The sequence below is a fragment of the Zygotorulaspora mrakii genome, chromosome 3 (genome assembly GCF_013402915.1).
Source record: "Zygotorulaspora mrakii chromosome 3, complete sequence".
Lineage (NCBI taxonomy): Eukaryota > Fungi > Ascomycota > Saccharomycetes > Saccharomycetales > Saccharomycetaceae > Zygotorulaspora > Zygotorulaspora mrakii.
The window spans coordinates 555,668-571,111 of record NC_050721.1 but is presented as its reverse complement, the minus strand read 5'-3'; the positions used below and the strand labels follow the sequence as shown (position 1 = coordinate 571,111).

At 39.5% G+C, this 15,444-nt stretch overlaps 9 protein-coding genes across 9 annotated transcripts; 1 reads left to right on the top strand and 8 right to left on the bottom strand.

Annotated features, from left to right (window-relative positions):
• Positions 1 to 39: 39 nt before the first annotated feature.
• On the bottom strand, positions 40 to 1,638 carry NBA1 (Nba1p; the record flags this gene model as incomplete). Its single annotated transcript, XM_037287771.1, has 1 exon — positions 40 to 1,638. One exon carries the CDS (start codon positions 1,636 to 1,638, stop codon positions 40 to 42), a length of 1,599 nt encoding a protein of 532 aa, XP_037143666.1.
• Positions 1,639 to 1,892: 254 nt separating this feature from the next.
• Positions 1,893 to 3,605, bottom strand: HG535_0C02890 (uncharacterized protein; the record flags this gene model as incomplete). The annotated part of the gene is made up of 1 exon (XM_037287770.1): positions 1,893 to 3,605. The coding sequence occupies one exon, from the start codon at positions 3,603 to 3,605 to the stop codon at positions 1,893 to 1,895; it is 1,713 nt and encodes a 570-aa protein (XP_037143665.1).
• A 351-nt stretch (positions 3,606 to 3,956) lies between these two features.
• On the top strand, positions 3,957 to 5,351 carry NUF2 (kinetochore-associated Ndc80 complex subunit NUF2; the record flags this gene model as incomplete). The annotated part of the gene is made up of 1 exon (XM_037287769.1): positions 3,957 to 5,351. The coding sequence occupies one exon, from the start codon at positions 3,957 to 3,959 to the stop codon at positions 5,349 to 5,351; it is 1,395 nt and encodes a 464-aa protein (XP_037143664.1).
• Positions 5,352 to 5,395: 44 nt separating this feature from the next.
• PRP11 (spliceosome assembly protein PRP11) lies at positions 5,396 to 6,169 on the bottom strand (the record flags this gene model as incomplete). The annotated part of the gene is made up of 1 exon (XM_037287768.1): positions 5,396 to 6,169. The coding sequence occupies one exon, from the start codon at positions 6,167 to 6,169 to the stop codon at positions 5,396 to 5,398; it is 774 nt and encodes a 257-aa protein (XP_037143663.1).
• A 197-nt stretch (positions 6,170 to 6,366) lies between these two features.
• On the bottom strand, positions 6,367 to 8,133 carry SIR2 (NAD-dependent histone deacetylase SIR2; the record flags this gene model as incomplete). Its single annotated transcript, XM_037287767.1, has 1 exon — positions 6,367 to 8,133. The coding sequence occupies one exon, from the start codon at positions 8,131 to 8,133 to the stop codon at positions 6,367 to 6,369; it is 1,767 nt and encodes a 588-aa protein (XP_037143662.1).
• Positions 8,134 to 8,366: 233 nt separating this feature from the next.
• RTG1 (Rtg1p) lies at positions 8,367 to 9,020 on the bottom strand (the record flags this gene model as incomplete). The annotated part of the gene is made up of 1 exon (XM_037287766.1): positions 8,367 to 9,020. One exon carries the CDS (start codon positions 9,018 to 9,020, stop codon positions 8,367 to 8,369), a length of 654 nt encoding a protein of 217 aa, XP_037143661.1.
• A 211-nt stretch (positions 9,021 to 9,231) lies between these two features.
• Positions 9,232 to 11,802, bottom strand: NAT1 (peptide alpha-N-acetyltransferase complex A subunit NAT1; the record flags this gene model as incomplete). The annotated part of the gene is made up of 1 exon (XM_037287765.1): positions 9,232 to 11,802. One exon carries the CDS (start codon positions 11,800 to 11,802, stop codon positions 9,232 to 9,234), a length of 2,571 nt encoding a protein of 856 aa, XP_037143660.1.
• Positions 11,803 to 12,149: 347 nt separating this feature from the next.
• Positions 12,150 to 13,988, bottom strand: HG535_0C02830 (uncharacterized protein; the record flags this gene model as incomplete). Its single annotated transcript, XM_037287764.1, has 1 exon — positions 12,150 to 13,988. One exon carries the CDS (start codon positions 13,986 to 13,988, stop codon positions 12,150 to 12,152), a length of 1,839 nt encoding a protein of 612 aa, XP_037143659.1.
• A 218-nt stretch (positions 13,989 to 14,206) lies between these two features.
• On the bottom strand, positions 14,207 to 15,322 carry INP54 (phosphoinositide 5-phosphatase INP54; the record flags this gene model as incomplete). The annotated part of the gene is made up of 1 exon (XM_037287763.1): positions 14,207 to 15,322. One exon carries the CDS (start codon positions 15,320 to 15,322, stop codon positions 14,207 to 14,209), a length of 1,116 nt encoding a protein of 371 aa, XP_037143658.1.
• Between the last annotated feature and the right edge of the window lie 122 nt (positions 15,323 to 15,444).

Genomic DNA, 15,444 nt, shown 5'->3' with positions numbered 1-15,444 from the left:
TCATTGTAGAGCCCTTTTGGCCCTGTGCTGGAGTTGTGATTAAAAGCCTTCTAGTGCGCGAGTTGCCTTGTCTAGCCTCTTCAGACCCTCTTGATAGCGTTCGGGATCCAAAACCATGTCAGCTGTAAGTCTTGATAGTGAGTCAACCAGCCTTTCTAAAGCCCGCTTTTCTTCTACTTTTATTCCTAGATTCGCGAATTCAGCACCAATAAGTGTTCCCTTGGTAACATTTAATAATTGAGATAGTGTATCAACGTCAAATGACCTTATCTCCTGTCTCTTTTTATAATCTTTCTTTTTCGTAGACTGTCCCTTTCTGCTTATTTTCTTTGAAGGGCCTCGAGGATTCTTTGAATGCTGATCAATGTTTACTCGGTCAGGATCTTCAATATCTTCAAACTGGTCCTCATAGTCAGAAGCATTTGACTTTGTTTCATCCTTTGTTGTTTTTCTAGAACTCGAAGATTTTGCACGAATAGTCGAATCCCTGTCCAATCCCGATTCGCCAGGAACTGTAGGCAGCGGTCTTTGCAAGTACGTTTGATCTTCACAACTTGTATTTTTAGGATCCACGTGTACCGAATTTTCCATGTCCTCATGAATGTCTTGATCATCGTGTTCCTGAAAACTTGCAGCGGAGAAGTATGTGTCTGATTTATTGGTAGTAGAACTCGTTCTTGTTATTTCAGCTGAGTTCTTCGTCATTGCAATGGGATCTTTCATCTGTTCCATTAGCTGACTTTCAATATCATCTAGTGTGTCGCGAATGAAGAGCCTTGAATTCGGCCTGTTTTTATTTCTGGGAGGAATCGTTGGGTTGAATGAATTTGTCTCCGAGCGTACTGGAAGGCTGCCTTCGTCTTTACCTTGAACACTGGTTGAGAGAGGCGGGATAATACTAGTTGCAATCGAATAGTTATCACTGCTATCCGTCCCAGTAGTAGCATTCTTATTATGTATTTCTGCACTATCTCCTGTCAGGTCTTCAGAGTTTATCTTTTGCAACACTTGATCCTTCTCTTCATCTTTGATATGCTGATAGTATGAGGAGCCACTTTCGCTTGCTAGATTTCCGGATCCGATGGATGATGCAGCCATTTGACGTCTATTTACTGGCAAGAGTCTCAAAGATTGATCTCCACTACTTTTTACCGTCTTAGTTTTCTCTGAATAGTTTGAGGTTGCGGATTCGGTAGAGGCGGTTGAGTCTAGACGACTCACGGCTTTGGCATTAGGTATTGTCCGAACCACCACTTCTTCCTGTTCGTCGAGTGCCTTCTGGGAAGGCAATGCTGGTAAACTCGGTGGAGTTGTGCCTTGATTTTGAACAATGTATGAAACTTCAACACCTTCATGCACAACCCCAGAATAGTTCGATATCATGCTGTGTCTGTTGTCGAAGGAAGTTGTGGATGATTGGCCGCCGCCGGGCGACATCATTTTCCCTGTGGCTTCCCATGCTTTTGGAGTTCCGAGTTGCTCAATCTCACGTATCTCTTTATATGGACTGGTTGATTTAAACGATTTTAGGATATGCTCATCATCATCTTTATAGTCATTTAATGAATCAATCATCGCAGATAGTCGTTGGGAATTCAACATAACCTTCTGGGGCGACCGCTCAGTGTACATGGCCATGGTGAGGTTTTCAATAGGTCAATATGGTCTGTTTACTTTTAAGTGCTATGTTGACGCAGCTTTGAAGCAGAAAACCCCCTGTGATCAAGAACTGTGATAGCTCTTTTGGTTCAGATCTGCTCTTCAAATGTGATTCTTGATCTGATTTTTCGTATTTTTCCTGATATAGAAACAGTAAACAAAAACAAAAAATCATATATTAACATATCTAAAATAAATATCTATAAAGAAGCAATGAATACTTTTTCAATCAGTTACTCCATGACTTCGAGAAATATATCACGTAGCTTTTCAATTCCCTTGATTGATAATTGCTGAGAATCTGTAGGGAATAATTTTGCAGCATTATCGCCTTCTGGAAATAATAGACTGCACGGCTGTAGCCAGTCTTTTAATAAGGAAGGCAAGGGGTAGTAGAAATGGAAAGAGCCATTATTGCCTGTCTGAGAAAGCCTATTCCTAGACCATTCCAGTTGTTTGTCGATGGGTGGTAAAATCTGCCTCCAAATTGAATCGTAGTATGGGTAGTCCTGCGGTTTCTGTTCATAGGATAGTTTATTGAATTTCGTAAAAGCACCAATAATAGCCTTCGCAGATATGTGAAACGATTGGAAGTTCGCATTACTTGACACCCCGCAGAAAGCAAGCGTAGGTTCGGCAATTGAAAAGGTGTGCAAATACAGGCCGGTGATTCTCGAGATATTTGAAGGCATGCCATCCAGGTTTCTTGGATCAGGCGTTATGAGTACCTTACAGTTATCTAGTAAAGCGCTCGATAAAAAGGGAAAGCTAAATAGATACCCCGTGGCAAATATTATGTTATCTATGCCTTGTAGTTCGGTTCCGTCGACGAATTGTACAGTAGGTGATGGAGTATCGCTCATAAATTTGGAAATCTGTGGCTTCAGTATAACTTTATCCGTTTGAGAAAGCCAAACATCGAACCAGTAGAATGGATTCTGTTTATTTTCAGGAGAAGGTGGTATATCTGTAGATATAACTATTTCCAAACCAACTGAGTCTCTGAGATTTATGATCTTTTTGAGAACGTCCATGCAACTGAAACTTTTACCAACAATCAAAATCCGCTTGTATTTTGCCTTCTCTTTGAAGTGTGGCAAGGTCCTATGGTTCCATGAATCGATGTCCCTGACGTGAACGAGGTTTCCGGGAAATTTACAGTTATACTGATGAATACCAGTACCGCTGGTACTTTTTTCATTAGGACGGCTCATATAGAATGGAACGTAAGGCATCTGAAAATGCCCTGTGCAAATTACTACAGCGTCAAACCTTTCTAGATACCATTCATCATGATTATTTTCTGGAAGAGATCTCTTAGCGACTATAATCCAACTGTCGGCTCCCAGCTTGTCTACATATTCCACGCTCGTATACAATCGAAAGCTGTTTTTCAACTTGTTTTGATTTATGAACCTGTGGAGATGCTGTTGAATTCTTGCCAGATCTATAAGTGGGGACAAGGAGGAGTTTTGTGCATCATATTGCGGATCGTGCACAGATGTATCCTCGAATCGCATTAACTCGTCTGGGACATTGCCGAAAAAGTTGTCGTACAAACCAGTCTTTGTTGTGAAGAAGAGTCCATCTCTAGGAAGGTCGCTCTCCCTAGCCAGTTTTAATGGTCTGGAGTGAGAGGTATCTGATAGCCCCTTCAAATTGATCGTATGTCCATTTGGAGCAACGAGGGGTGATTTGGAATAAAAAAGATCGCGATCACTGGTCGCAAACTTTTCATCATTCAAGGAAGCCAATCTTTGAAATGTTGTTGGATAGTCTTCAAATGACTCTCCAGGAGTATCGCTCCAAACACCACCCAGCTTTCCTTTAGCCTCAAATCCAATACATTCGATGGGGAAATCTGACTTTTCGTTAGCTTTGATCGAATTGTACACTGTGACTATACCAGCCGGTCCCCCTCCAATGACAGCAACTTTTCTGATCATAGCAAATAAGGATACTGTAACTCAGATATTGGGAAATTGGTGTTAATTCCAGCAAATTTGCAATTGATATAATATTTCTTAATCTTTAGAATTAGTTCACTCAATTGAATATGTTTTCTGTGACTTACACCTCTGTAACTTCAATGCAACTTCCAAGTTTACTCAATAGCGATTTTATACTCAGCAAGGATAGTTGGAAAACTTTTGTATTATCATACGCATATAGTAGTATCTTGCAGTTTCTTAAGTAAGGCGCGAATCAATTATAAACATAAATAAATATTCATAACAACAAACAAACGGGTAATAATCTGTTGAAAAGTAGATGAGGCTTAAGGATTCCATATAGATATGAGCGATGATGTATTTCCATTGCTGGATACGTCTGAGTTAGCCATATGTTTACAAAGTTGTGACTTCTCACTTGCAACTGAGGAGAGCATTTCCAGACCAACATCAAAATGGATGATAACACTGTATAAGCAGATCATTGACAGTTTCATGGGTGTATCAGCTGATGCTGCAATGATTAGAGAAGGTGGTGGACAATCTTATGATGGCAATCAAGTTGGCGCGGAACATAGAGATTACAATGAAGATGATAGTCCTTATTCAGATACTCTACAGGTGTTGGTATTGAACAAAGTTTGTTACAAATTCTTCCAAAATATAGGAGTTACTGATTTTAATATATTGGATCTTTACAAACCTGATGCTCAGAGGACAAGAAGACTTCTGAGTGCTGTTGTAAATTATGCGAGATTTCGTGAAGAAAGAATGTTCGACTGCAACAGATTTATCTCACAGACAGAAGCCCTTTTGGGGCAACTACGATCGAGGTTTGACGATTTTAATCTGCTTCAGCAGCAGATAAAACAATACGAAGATGACGAAAAACTGGTTCGAACGGTTGTTGGTGTGAATGATGGAGATGAACTTAAAGCGTTGGAGGCCAACAATAGAAACATAGAGGTTCAGTTGAAAAAATTGACCCAAATCCAGGAGACTCTTTCGATCGACTATAACAACTACAAAGGAGAAAAGCAGAAATTGTTAAAGGAATTGGAGTCGCTCGGATTTCAAATTGTTGAACTAGAGTCGGAAAGAGAAAAACTACAAAGGCATTCAGAAGCTAATATCGAAGGTCTAGAAAAAATTATAGAAGAGCTTAAAGACCTGCTTCACACAAATAAAACAAAATTATCTAAACTTCGCAGCCTGCAGGAAAACTTAAATATTTCTAAGCTCACCTTCCAACGCGTTATTGAAGAGCTCTATGACGTTTTGCGTATTGTGACAATTGAATTACAGGAAGCTCATAAAAAGGAACTTGGTCTTGAAGAACTCAAACAACAGCTGACTATACGGCAAGATAAGATGTCTAGTTTATTATCCTCAGGTGTTTTAACAAAGGTGTCCCTGCTTCAAGATCAACTGGACAGTTCGAAGACAAAGCTGGAGGAGCTCGTACAGAAGTCACGAACCGATTATGAACACAACTCCCTTGAAATTAAGCAGTTGCACAGAAAATATTTAGATGAAGTAGTTCCTGAGCTTCAACAGACCGAATCGCGTATTGAAAATGACATCTTATCTGGTGAACTTAAATACTTTGAGACAAAAATGCAAGATCTCCAAGCAGAATCTCAGAAAGAAGTGGATTCCGTTGAATTGGAATATTCTCTATTAGCAGGTCATATCAATAAATATATGAAATCTATGATAGAAAATATGAGTTCAGAGTAGCATTTATTCATTATATATCATGCACCGCGCTGCATTATGTAAAATTATTGGAAGAAAACTTGGACATAGAACACCTTTGAGTTGTTGTCCCAAAGTGCACATTTCTCGTTTAATTCATCGACGGCATCAAAATTTAGGTGGTTGTCATTCATAATAACTTCTTTGTCCGAAGGCAGCTCGATTCCGACGTTCTCAAATGGTTCATATGCAATTACGAGATACTTCTTGTCCTTTTTTTCTTCATCTGATAGTTCCAATCCAGTAACTATACGTATGAGTGGGGAGTATGCTGCTCCATCAACAGATGAGTAGTCTGCTGGAATGCTGCTGTAATCTACCTGAACAGCGATACCTATTTTTTTATTCTCTTGATTTTGGACAAATGCCTTTTTCAAGCTCGGTACCATAGCATTAGATTTTAGCGCTAGCTTTCTTGACTCTACTTCATGCTTGAACTCTATTTCCTCCTGTGATTGCTCGACCCCGCTCCTCTGTGACATATGCTTCTCTAACTGGTTTCCACGTCTAATAAGATTGAGCGCATGTTTCTTACCGTTGATGTGGCGTTCTACGCTGGACCATGACATGTGCATGGTATTGCAAAGTTTGCAAACTAGCTTTCCGGAATGGTTTCTGTAAATATATGGATTCTTCTTCAATGTATCATCTTCGCCTTTCTCCTGTTGAAATGTGTATGGAACCTCTTCACCATCTCGCAATAAGTTTTCTACCTGTTTCCGTCTAGACAAGTTCTCTTGTGCATCGGAAACAAGCCCACCAGTACCCTTCTTGGAGCCAGCTCTATTTTGGTAATCCATCTTGACTCTTTGCTCCTATTTTGTGCCTTAAATCGATGAGATGAGATGAACTTATAACTTTCATTTTTTTTTCTGTGTGAATTAAGTCCGCGTTCATAAGATACAATTTTGTAGAGCCAACGGAAGTATTTATGTTGTCGTTAAATCTTTGCATTTTCTAGTTATTTAGAATAAGTATATGGCTAATTACAAATGCATTAGGAGGCATCAGGAGTTATATTCAGCACACCTTTATCAGTTTCTTTGCAAGAGAACTTTTTTTGCTTTAATGTGTCCCACTTTTCATGTGGTATATCCCATCCACATTTCTGAGCCACTAATGCAGCGACATCATCGCAAAATCCCAAAAGATTTAAATCGAATTCTGCGTGCTTCACAGGGTCTCTGTTTATTAGAACTTGGGGTACATGAGCAGGTAACATATTGACAATTTCAGAAACTGGGGCCACCTTCAAACTTGTTCCAATACAGATTAGCAGATCACACTTCAGAACATCCTCTCGAATGGTTTTATGGAATTTTGAGGGCAAAGCTTCTCCAAAAAATGTTATATCTGGTTTCAATACACCATATGATTTCAGAGCATGATGTGGCATATTACCATGCCCGATATTGGCAGTCTCACTATCTAAACCATCCGTGCTTGGAAAATACTCCCTTCTCTTTTGATAGCAATACGGGCATAGTGGCAATTCTAAGTTTCTAATATTCGCAAAAATCTTCTCTCCCGGTAATTTCCAATGGCAAGTAATACATGATGCAGTAGCAAATGAACCATGACATTGAACTAATTTTTCTGGTTTGATTCCTGCGTAAGATTCCAGGTTGTCAATATTTTGTGTATAATTTCTCAATAACTTTCCTTTATCTTGTAGCATTTTGATAAAGCTATGCAACGGTGAGTACAGGTTTTCAGGTGGTAAAACCATATGAGCTATATTATAAAAAACAGAAGGGTCTTGCATGAAAATATCATAATTGAAGACATCTTGTGGGTCGTCAAGACCCAAATGTCGAATTTTAGAATAAAAACCTTCAGATGATCTGAAATCTGGTATACCCAGCGACGTCGAAACACCTGCACCTGTTAATACAACAATTCGTTTAGCAGTTTTCAGTTTTTCAACAAATGTATCAATGGTCGAAAATTTTGCAAGTCTCAACCTTGTGCAGAGTACCTTGTTGATCGCCTTTTGTAAATCTTTAATCAAACGTACTGCATGTTTTTTCTCCAAAGGGTCATCAAAAGTTACCTTGGAATATTCTATGTTTTCACCACTAGTCCCATTCATTGACCACGTAGGTTGCACATATTTATAAATTACGTTCATCATTTCACGGTCCTTGATTTCAAAGCCCAAAAGCTTGATCAGAAAATAGATATATAAAGAATTCAACTCCTCCGGTAGGTAAGTGTCCAAAAATGTTCTGAGTCCATAGTATTTCAGATACATTCGCGCATTTATAGAGTCCTCTTTTGTTATCTGTGGTAATACGTATTTTCCCGTCGTCGGATCTTTACCTATAGAAACGGTACTTGAAGGTACGATCGGAGCCAGAATATCATTTTTTCCAGTGCTACTAGCCGGTAGTTCGATAGAATCTACATCGCCATCGCCATTATTCAAGGACGAAACTAATTCACCTGTGTGAGGGATTCGGCCTTTCTCTTCAATATCGTCGTCACCGTCAGTAAAGAGTTCCGAAGTAGTTCCCGCTACCGTGGTACCGTTTTCCGCTACTGCAACCTTATTTGGAGCATTGATATCCGTGAGCTCCAACTTGGGTCTCTTCCTTGAAGGTTCCATATCATCTGTCATCTTATCACTTTGATTAGCCAGCTCCTTCACCGCTGATGAGTCGTGCTCTGACACCCCCACAAAACGCGAAATTTTGGCTGATTGATGCTCGTTACCAGAACTCGGGGGGGTTGAAATACTCCCTACAACATCTCTGCCTTCCATTTTGACCCTAAATTCCACTGAGACCACTCAACAGGCCTTCGAAGATTAAAGATAATCTATAATTATTCATCCTCTGTTTTTTTCGTGATTCAAAGATTTTTTTTAGAGGCCAGAAGTCCATATGAAACGTCAGAAGTGACGATTATATGAATAGTATCTTGATATGTGATTAAACGACATTACTTTTGGTGCACTTATGGACATCTTGATAGTCTAAAAAGTCTGTAATCTCTCTAGTTACCGTTTCCATACTCTGAGTAACCGCCGTATTCAAAACTGCTAACATGCGGCGGAGGCGGGTGTGAGTCTTGTGGAAACTGTGACTGTGGTGGTTGCGATATTGACTGAGTTTCTTGTAATTCAGCGTCTTCACCGCGATCGCTCGTTGCAGGTATCTCACCAGCCAGAGGACCTACACCAATTTTTGCCAGTGCGACTTCTGCACTGGTATTCTCAAGATTGACGTCATTGACAATAGTTCCTGTTTTGGCACTCAGTCCTTGAACTTTTAAAATCAATTCAACTTCTTCTCTATTCCTTGTGTCAACTTCGTTCTGGAGCCGTGTGATATATTCGACGGCCTGAGTCAGGATTTGACCCTTGTTCGGTTTACCGTCCCTTGTACCTGAACCCTTCACCTTAGAGCTATTGCCAACACTTCCTTTGGGAGTCGCTGCACTAAGTGGAGTGTCACCATCAAGAGATTCCACGTCCTGCTGTGCCGAAGCCTTCCTGTAAAATTCCTCAAAATATTCAGTTGGTATCATGGTCAAAAGTTGTTGAATGCTGTCATTGATGTTATCCCTGCGTTTTCGGTCCATCTTGTTTATCTGATTACTGGCCGTTGAAGTTACCGACGAAGGTACTGATTCTGGAAAAGAAGTCATTCTTCCAGTAGCTTGTAGATCTATGAGCAGACCTGTTGCGGAATCGAACTGCTATAGCGTTATCTTATCCTACGTTGTTTGACCATTCTAAGTGCCTTTTTGTTCGCGGCGGATCTTAAATGATATTTCAGATACAAAAAAAATTAAGTATAAACATAAACTTCAACGACGTTGAACCGAATGAAGTGTCTTTGTACTTGTATATATAGCTTCAAATCTCATATTGCAAAACTGTATTTTGTATGAGTGGTTCTTTATTTGCTAACTCGTTCAAAATTAACTCTTTTGTCCTTGAAGATTCCACAACTTTGTATTGATGAAGAAACAACAGAGCATGTAGATTGTGATAATCGAAATTTTTTTGGAAGAAATCTAGCCAGTCGAAATCACTGTTGTCTCTTTCATGAACTGGAAATTTTTCGATGATGCTTTCACAACCTTTCAAGGCAACTTTTTTGGCAATGGTATCAAACTTGGTATCTTCTTTTGTAGCTAATAAAAGTACTATTGTCATAGCACCAATGAGGCCTGAATTATGCCCATATTTTGTATACTTTGATAAGGCAGATAGGCACAAAGCTAACTTACCGTTTGAATATTGGTAATCGAACTCAAATTCATAGTCTCTTTCTTGTTCCTTGGCCTGGCGATTATAGTTTTCATAAAACTGTTCCATAAACGCATCCATTGGTGAGTTAGATTTGACTAAATCTATACCATACGGATCTTTATCATCCGATTCAGGATATGCAATAACAGTTTTCTTCTCCTCTTCCTTACGCTTGTTCAAGACAGAATTCTCTTTTTTTGACTTCTTGGAGTGCTCTTGCATCACCTTTTCCACAAGATTTTCAATTTGTTCATTCTCATTGAGATTTTTGGAATCATTGTAAAGCTTGTTGTAAATTTTGAAAGCACCCTTCATAGCACGAACGTAAATTGGTTGCGTGTAAATAGTCTTACCCCACTTCAACATATCTACGTATGCTCTTGGTGTCCCCTTTCTCATACAGTATGAATGAAAATCCATTTGATCATCTTCAAATTGTTGATAAATTTTGCTGATTGCGTAAAATCTCTTCAAAGATAATCCACAGTACTTATTGACTTGCCACTCATAATTCTTTAAGACACGAATGAAATTTTCTCCAGTTTCATCAGTTCCGTTTTTATTATTTTCTTCTTTTTCTGCAGATTTTTTGGTGCTCATTTCGTTGAGATATTCTTTCAATTTTCTTTCGGAGTCTCTGTAAAGCTTGTAGTATGCTTCAGCTTGCTCTATTATGAACCAAGCTGCCTCGACCTGATGCAAGTCCTTAACTCCATTTACTGACTCGTCATTCTTTGTAAACAACGAAGCTATTTCGACTGCCTTTTCGATGTTTTTGGCTCTCAAATAATATTTGACCGTCTTGGTGTTAATAAACCTATCTTGAAGATCCAATTTTCTTCCTCTTTCCAAAGTTTCAGCCGCTTCATCCAATAATCCGAGGTGTTTTAGTACACGGCCTTTAAAAATATATAGTTCAACCAAAGTTGGGGTGTGTTTGATTGCTTTATCGATGAAGTCTTGTGACTTTTGGAAATCTTTCATGAACAAATAGTGTTGGGCCAAGTAATAACATGTCCATATATAAGGTAGTGGATCATTAGTTGGGTTCAACTCCTTAAAATAATTGGAGACTATCTTCTCGAGCAAAGGAGCAACTATCGATCTTCTGTTGCGATACAACGGCTTCACGTTACAAAAAGTGGCAGGGACACCGCGTGCTAATTGTGGTCTCACGTACTCCTCCAACTTAGTCTCTAATTCATCTACATTTTCGGTGAAAGTCAATGGCATAAATTTAGGTGGTTCACTCCTGGGATAGAACTTTTGTAGCTTCTCATAAAGGGTCTTCCTCAAGTTGTTATCACCATGAATACCGAGAGAAATCTCCAACAAACGGTAGTAAGTGAAATTATCAGGATTCCTCTTTATCAGCATTCTGTAAACTTTGGAAGCTTCCTTAAGCTCGCCCATCTTCATATGAATAGAAGCCTTCAACTCTAGGAGATCATATTTGTCATAAACAGAAGGTTCAATCGCTTTAAGGTTACTCATAGCATTAACAAGCTTACCCTTGTTGTCACCTGCAGCCCTGTATAATATGTCATTTTTGTAAAGAAGGCATTCATTATGCTCGTAGAGTTCACTGTCACCGATTTTTCCCTCAACAAGCTTCTCGAACTGAGTTAAAGTATTGACGGCCTGCTGATGCTCTCCATTCATATCTTGGGCTATGGCAAGCGACGTCCAGTTAGAACGATAGCCTGGGAATGATTCCCAATACTTTTTTCTTGACACTAGTGCACCTTTAAAATCCCCGATTTGTGACTCCAATGAGGCCAAATCTCTATAAATCTGCATATTATTCGAGCCATTATTCAAAGATGCGTGAAACCATTTAGCAGACTCCGCATAATTTTTTGATGTCCGCATGTAAATACCTAAAACATGGCAACAAATAGGCGACGCCGTGGTACCTTCAATTTTGCTCAATGCATTCTTAATCAAGCTGCTTGCTTCAGTCTTTTCACCAGTAGAGAGTAAATCCAATCCCTTGAGTGCCAATGCATCCACGAAATGAGAGTCCTTTTTTAGCACACCATCCAAAATTTTGATGGATTTTTTGTAGCTCTTGCCTTCATACAACTTCAGCGCTTCAAGAAACTGTGTTTGTTCCTTCCCTCTTCCAAAGAGAGGAAGCCCCTTCGGCTTTGCTCCTCTTTTTTTAGACATTGACTTTGCAGAACAGGTTTGTGTATTCTTAACTCAATTGGGCTCTCACTCCTAGAGATCAGCTTGTCTTCGAAGTTGCATTGCCTTAAACATTTGAAATTTCCAATTAAAGTGCGACCGCTCAAACCAAGAGAAAAGTCCTCGTTGAAAACTATAATACTGATATTAATAAGTTCTTACGATGTATCAAGCTATATATACAATGGCATAGGCCAATATCTCTCATTTCATTCGTTCTACCAGTTATTGGCTGTCAATGAAAATTAGGAATCCAAGTGTGAGACACGAAGGATTCAAAGAGTGTTCTACTTTTCTAATTGAAGAAACAACTCCTCAAAAAATAAAACTCAACCAGTCTTATCTTCATGTCCTTTGAATGCAATTGCGGTGATTAAATCTTCATAGCCTGGCAGTTGAAAATAGTCAATATTATGCGCTTGAAGAATAGCTGAACTAGTGTTGTCTTTAACAAAAGTGTCAGGCTCCACAACGCCAACGAATACTGTTTTTATCTTTTTGGTATTTATTATTCTTTGTACGCATGGCAGGTTACCACTTAGCCTGAATGAACACGGTTCCATAGTAGTGTAAATTACCGTTCCCTCAGGCAAATCTTTACCTCCGGTCTTTTCAGCATATTTATCAAGAGCGCATTGTTCAGCGTGGGTATTGCCCGGTAACTCTCTAGAGTACCCTGTAGATAATATTTCAGTCCCACTCACAAGCACTGCACCAACACTGAAAGCAGTCGTTGTGGGGCCGCATTTGGCTGCTTCTTTGATTGCCAATTCCATATATTTTTTGTGGGAGTCTAATGCCCACTCTGGAAGCTCAGTACGGTAACTCCACTTTAAATCATTTGTATCTGGGTTTATCTCGGTCGACTCATACCTATATGCATGAAGCCATAGATCTAGATCATTTGGACCAGGATCAGTGTAGAGATCGGTATCACACTCTTTGCACTTTTCACCGAGCAACACTTCACCTTTTGAATCAGGTTTCAACCAACTAGAGGCTGGTTTTGTTCTGCCAACTTCGTTGAGCTCAGTCATCACCTGCTTCATGTCGGCCTGACCATGTTTTCCCAGATTTGGGCCCCATGCGTTCGCATTAGAATAAAGAGGATCATTTGCGATTGGATGACCCAAATACTGTAAATGAACTCTTATTTGGTGAGTTCTTCCTGTCAAAGGCTTACATTTGACAACACTCGTTTCGCCATCATAACTTAGCCGCTGGAAAACTGTTTTTGCATGTTTGGCACTCTCGTCACTCATGTCGCAAACTGCATTTAAACCGAGCTTTGGTTCAACTGATTTGAGTGGCATATCCACAACAATTTCTCCCAAGGGAAATTCGCCAATGACCCTTGCGGCGTACTCTTTTGTAACTTCTCTACATTTCAATTGGTCAGCCATTTCGTCAGCGCCCTGGGGAGTTTTTGCCATGAACATTAGACCACTTGTTAATCTGTCTAGCCTGTTGCATGGATGGACTGTTCTTTTTAGCTGCTTCTCAAGTATTTTGGTGATACTGTTAAATCTAAAACGTCCTGTTGGGTGTACTGGAATTCCACATGGCTTGTCAATGACTAGAAGGTCATCACTTTCAAATACTACTTTTATGGGTCTCGATGTCACAGGGGGCTCATGGCGATGTACTTTATGAGTGATGAGATCCCCATTCCTGATAATACTATCAAGGTTTGCAGGCTTATCATTGAGGAATACTGAACCACTAGCAATGGTCTTCTTGTAATAAGCACTCTCCCGATCTCTGAACTCATCAATGAATACCTCGTAAAGATTTCTGTCTCTCCATCTCAGCTTACAGAACGTTTTATACGTGAAATAATACGGTATTATTTTCCTCAGAGGCCCATCAATGATAACCTCATAGTCCGGATCAATTTGTTTATTTTTTTGACGATTAATGTCGACTGATCGTATCTTGAAGCCAGACTCATCACGAAATTCCTCAGTAGATCTTTTCTTGATTTTTTTCCTTTTGAATTTATTACGCTGCTCTTCTTTTGCTACTTTTATTTCCTTTTGTAGTACTTGGTTAAAGTCATCTGTAGAATTCTCCGTGACATTTGTTGAAGATAAAGTGCCAATCACGCTCTTACTCTCTGACATAGCTTTAGCCCAAAATCTGTCAATCTTGATTGCTCTCGAGAGCATGTATTATCACAATGGCCAACTTTAATACGAAAGTTGAAACTGATTTTTAAATTGTTCGTGTTTTCATTAATTATACTTGTAATCTCGAAGTGCTAAAAAAAAGTAATCTGAAAATGAGAATGAGACACGCTACTCTCAAAATTTCAAATGCAACTATTAGCTACCAGTTATTCGGCCTTCCCTCCCCGTGAATTTCTTGTGGTATGTACTTTAAAGCTCTAAAAAACCTTATACAAAATAAACAACGCCAATCCAAACAAAAGTCCATAGTATACTCTTAAATAAATGAACCATCCGATGTAGCCTATGCAGAGATCCGCAATGTTTCCAACGCTCTTCTGGTTACTTGAAATAACGGTGGCTTCAATAACAAGCGGCTCATCAAATGCTATAGCGGGTACATTGATATCTAACGCAACAGCCTGATGATCAGTAAATTGCAATTCCGGAAACCTGTCGATAGATTCATATTTGGTACAGCTATAAGTACCTGGTTGGTATTTCCTATAAAGTACACGATCACACCAAGATGGTGTCCTTTTGTGGTTAAGTGCACTTTGTTTTAACGTCAAGTATTTGTATGTTGGCGGAAAAGTTATCGGAGACTCTGTGAACCCTTCGAATACTTTTCCATCTTTCCGCAACTGATTGAGTTCCTCATGATTTGTTAACATCTGAGCTAAGATGGTACTATCCGAATAATCCGTTTCCATATCATGCCAACCGTTAACACGAAAGTTCAAATCACCCAAGAAAAATACATGGCCTGCCTTGAAAAGTGTTGATCTAAGATCTAAGGCACAAGAGCCCATAATTTCTCTATAATTGGAAACTCTAAGCAACGCGTTCTCCGGTCCTTCATTAGCGTTTAGATGTGAACAAATAAATGTAAATGTTTCGTTCGAAGTAGCCTGTTGGGGCTTTCCTAACGTGCAACATACTGTTGCAGAGCCCTTGAGACTTGAGTTGAATAATCCACATTTGTAATTGCTGGAGACAACCCCTTGTACTTTGAAAGTTGCATCTGCGATGACCATTAGAGCAACTGCACCCGTGGATGTAGCTGCAACCACCTCATACTTCCTAGTCCGAGAGCGAGAATTAATAGAGTTCAGTGCCAGAGTAGATAAGTGCTCAACCAATGGTTTCACTACAGTTGGAAAGGACGCTTCCCAAGTAGAGACCAGCTCTTGAAACCCCAAAGCGTAGACATCGTGTGTTGAACTCTCCGGTAGCAAACGTGCCAGTATCTTAGATGAGGCATCTTGATCCTCGAAAGGGAACTTTTTAGCGCAATTGAAGCTGGTAATATAGGTTTTCTTCTCTTCTTTCATTTCTCTTTTTTATTTATTCTGTTAGATATCCCATTATTGTCTTATTTGAGCTCTCCGACTTCAGTAACCCTTTATTTCGAACTTCTGAAATCTTGATTTATTTAACAAAAGCCAATATGCTT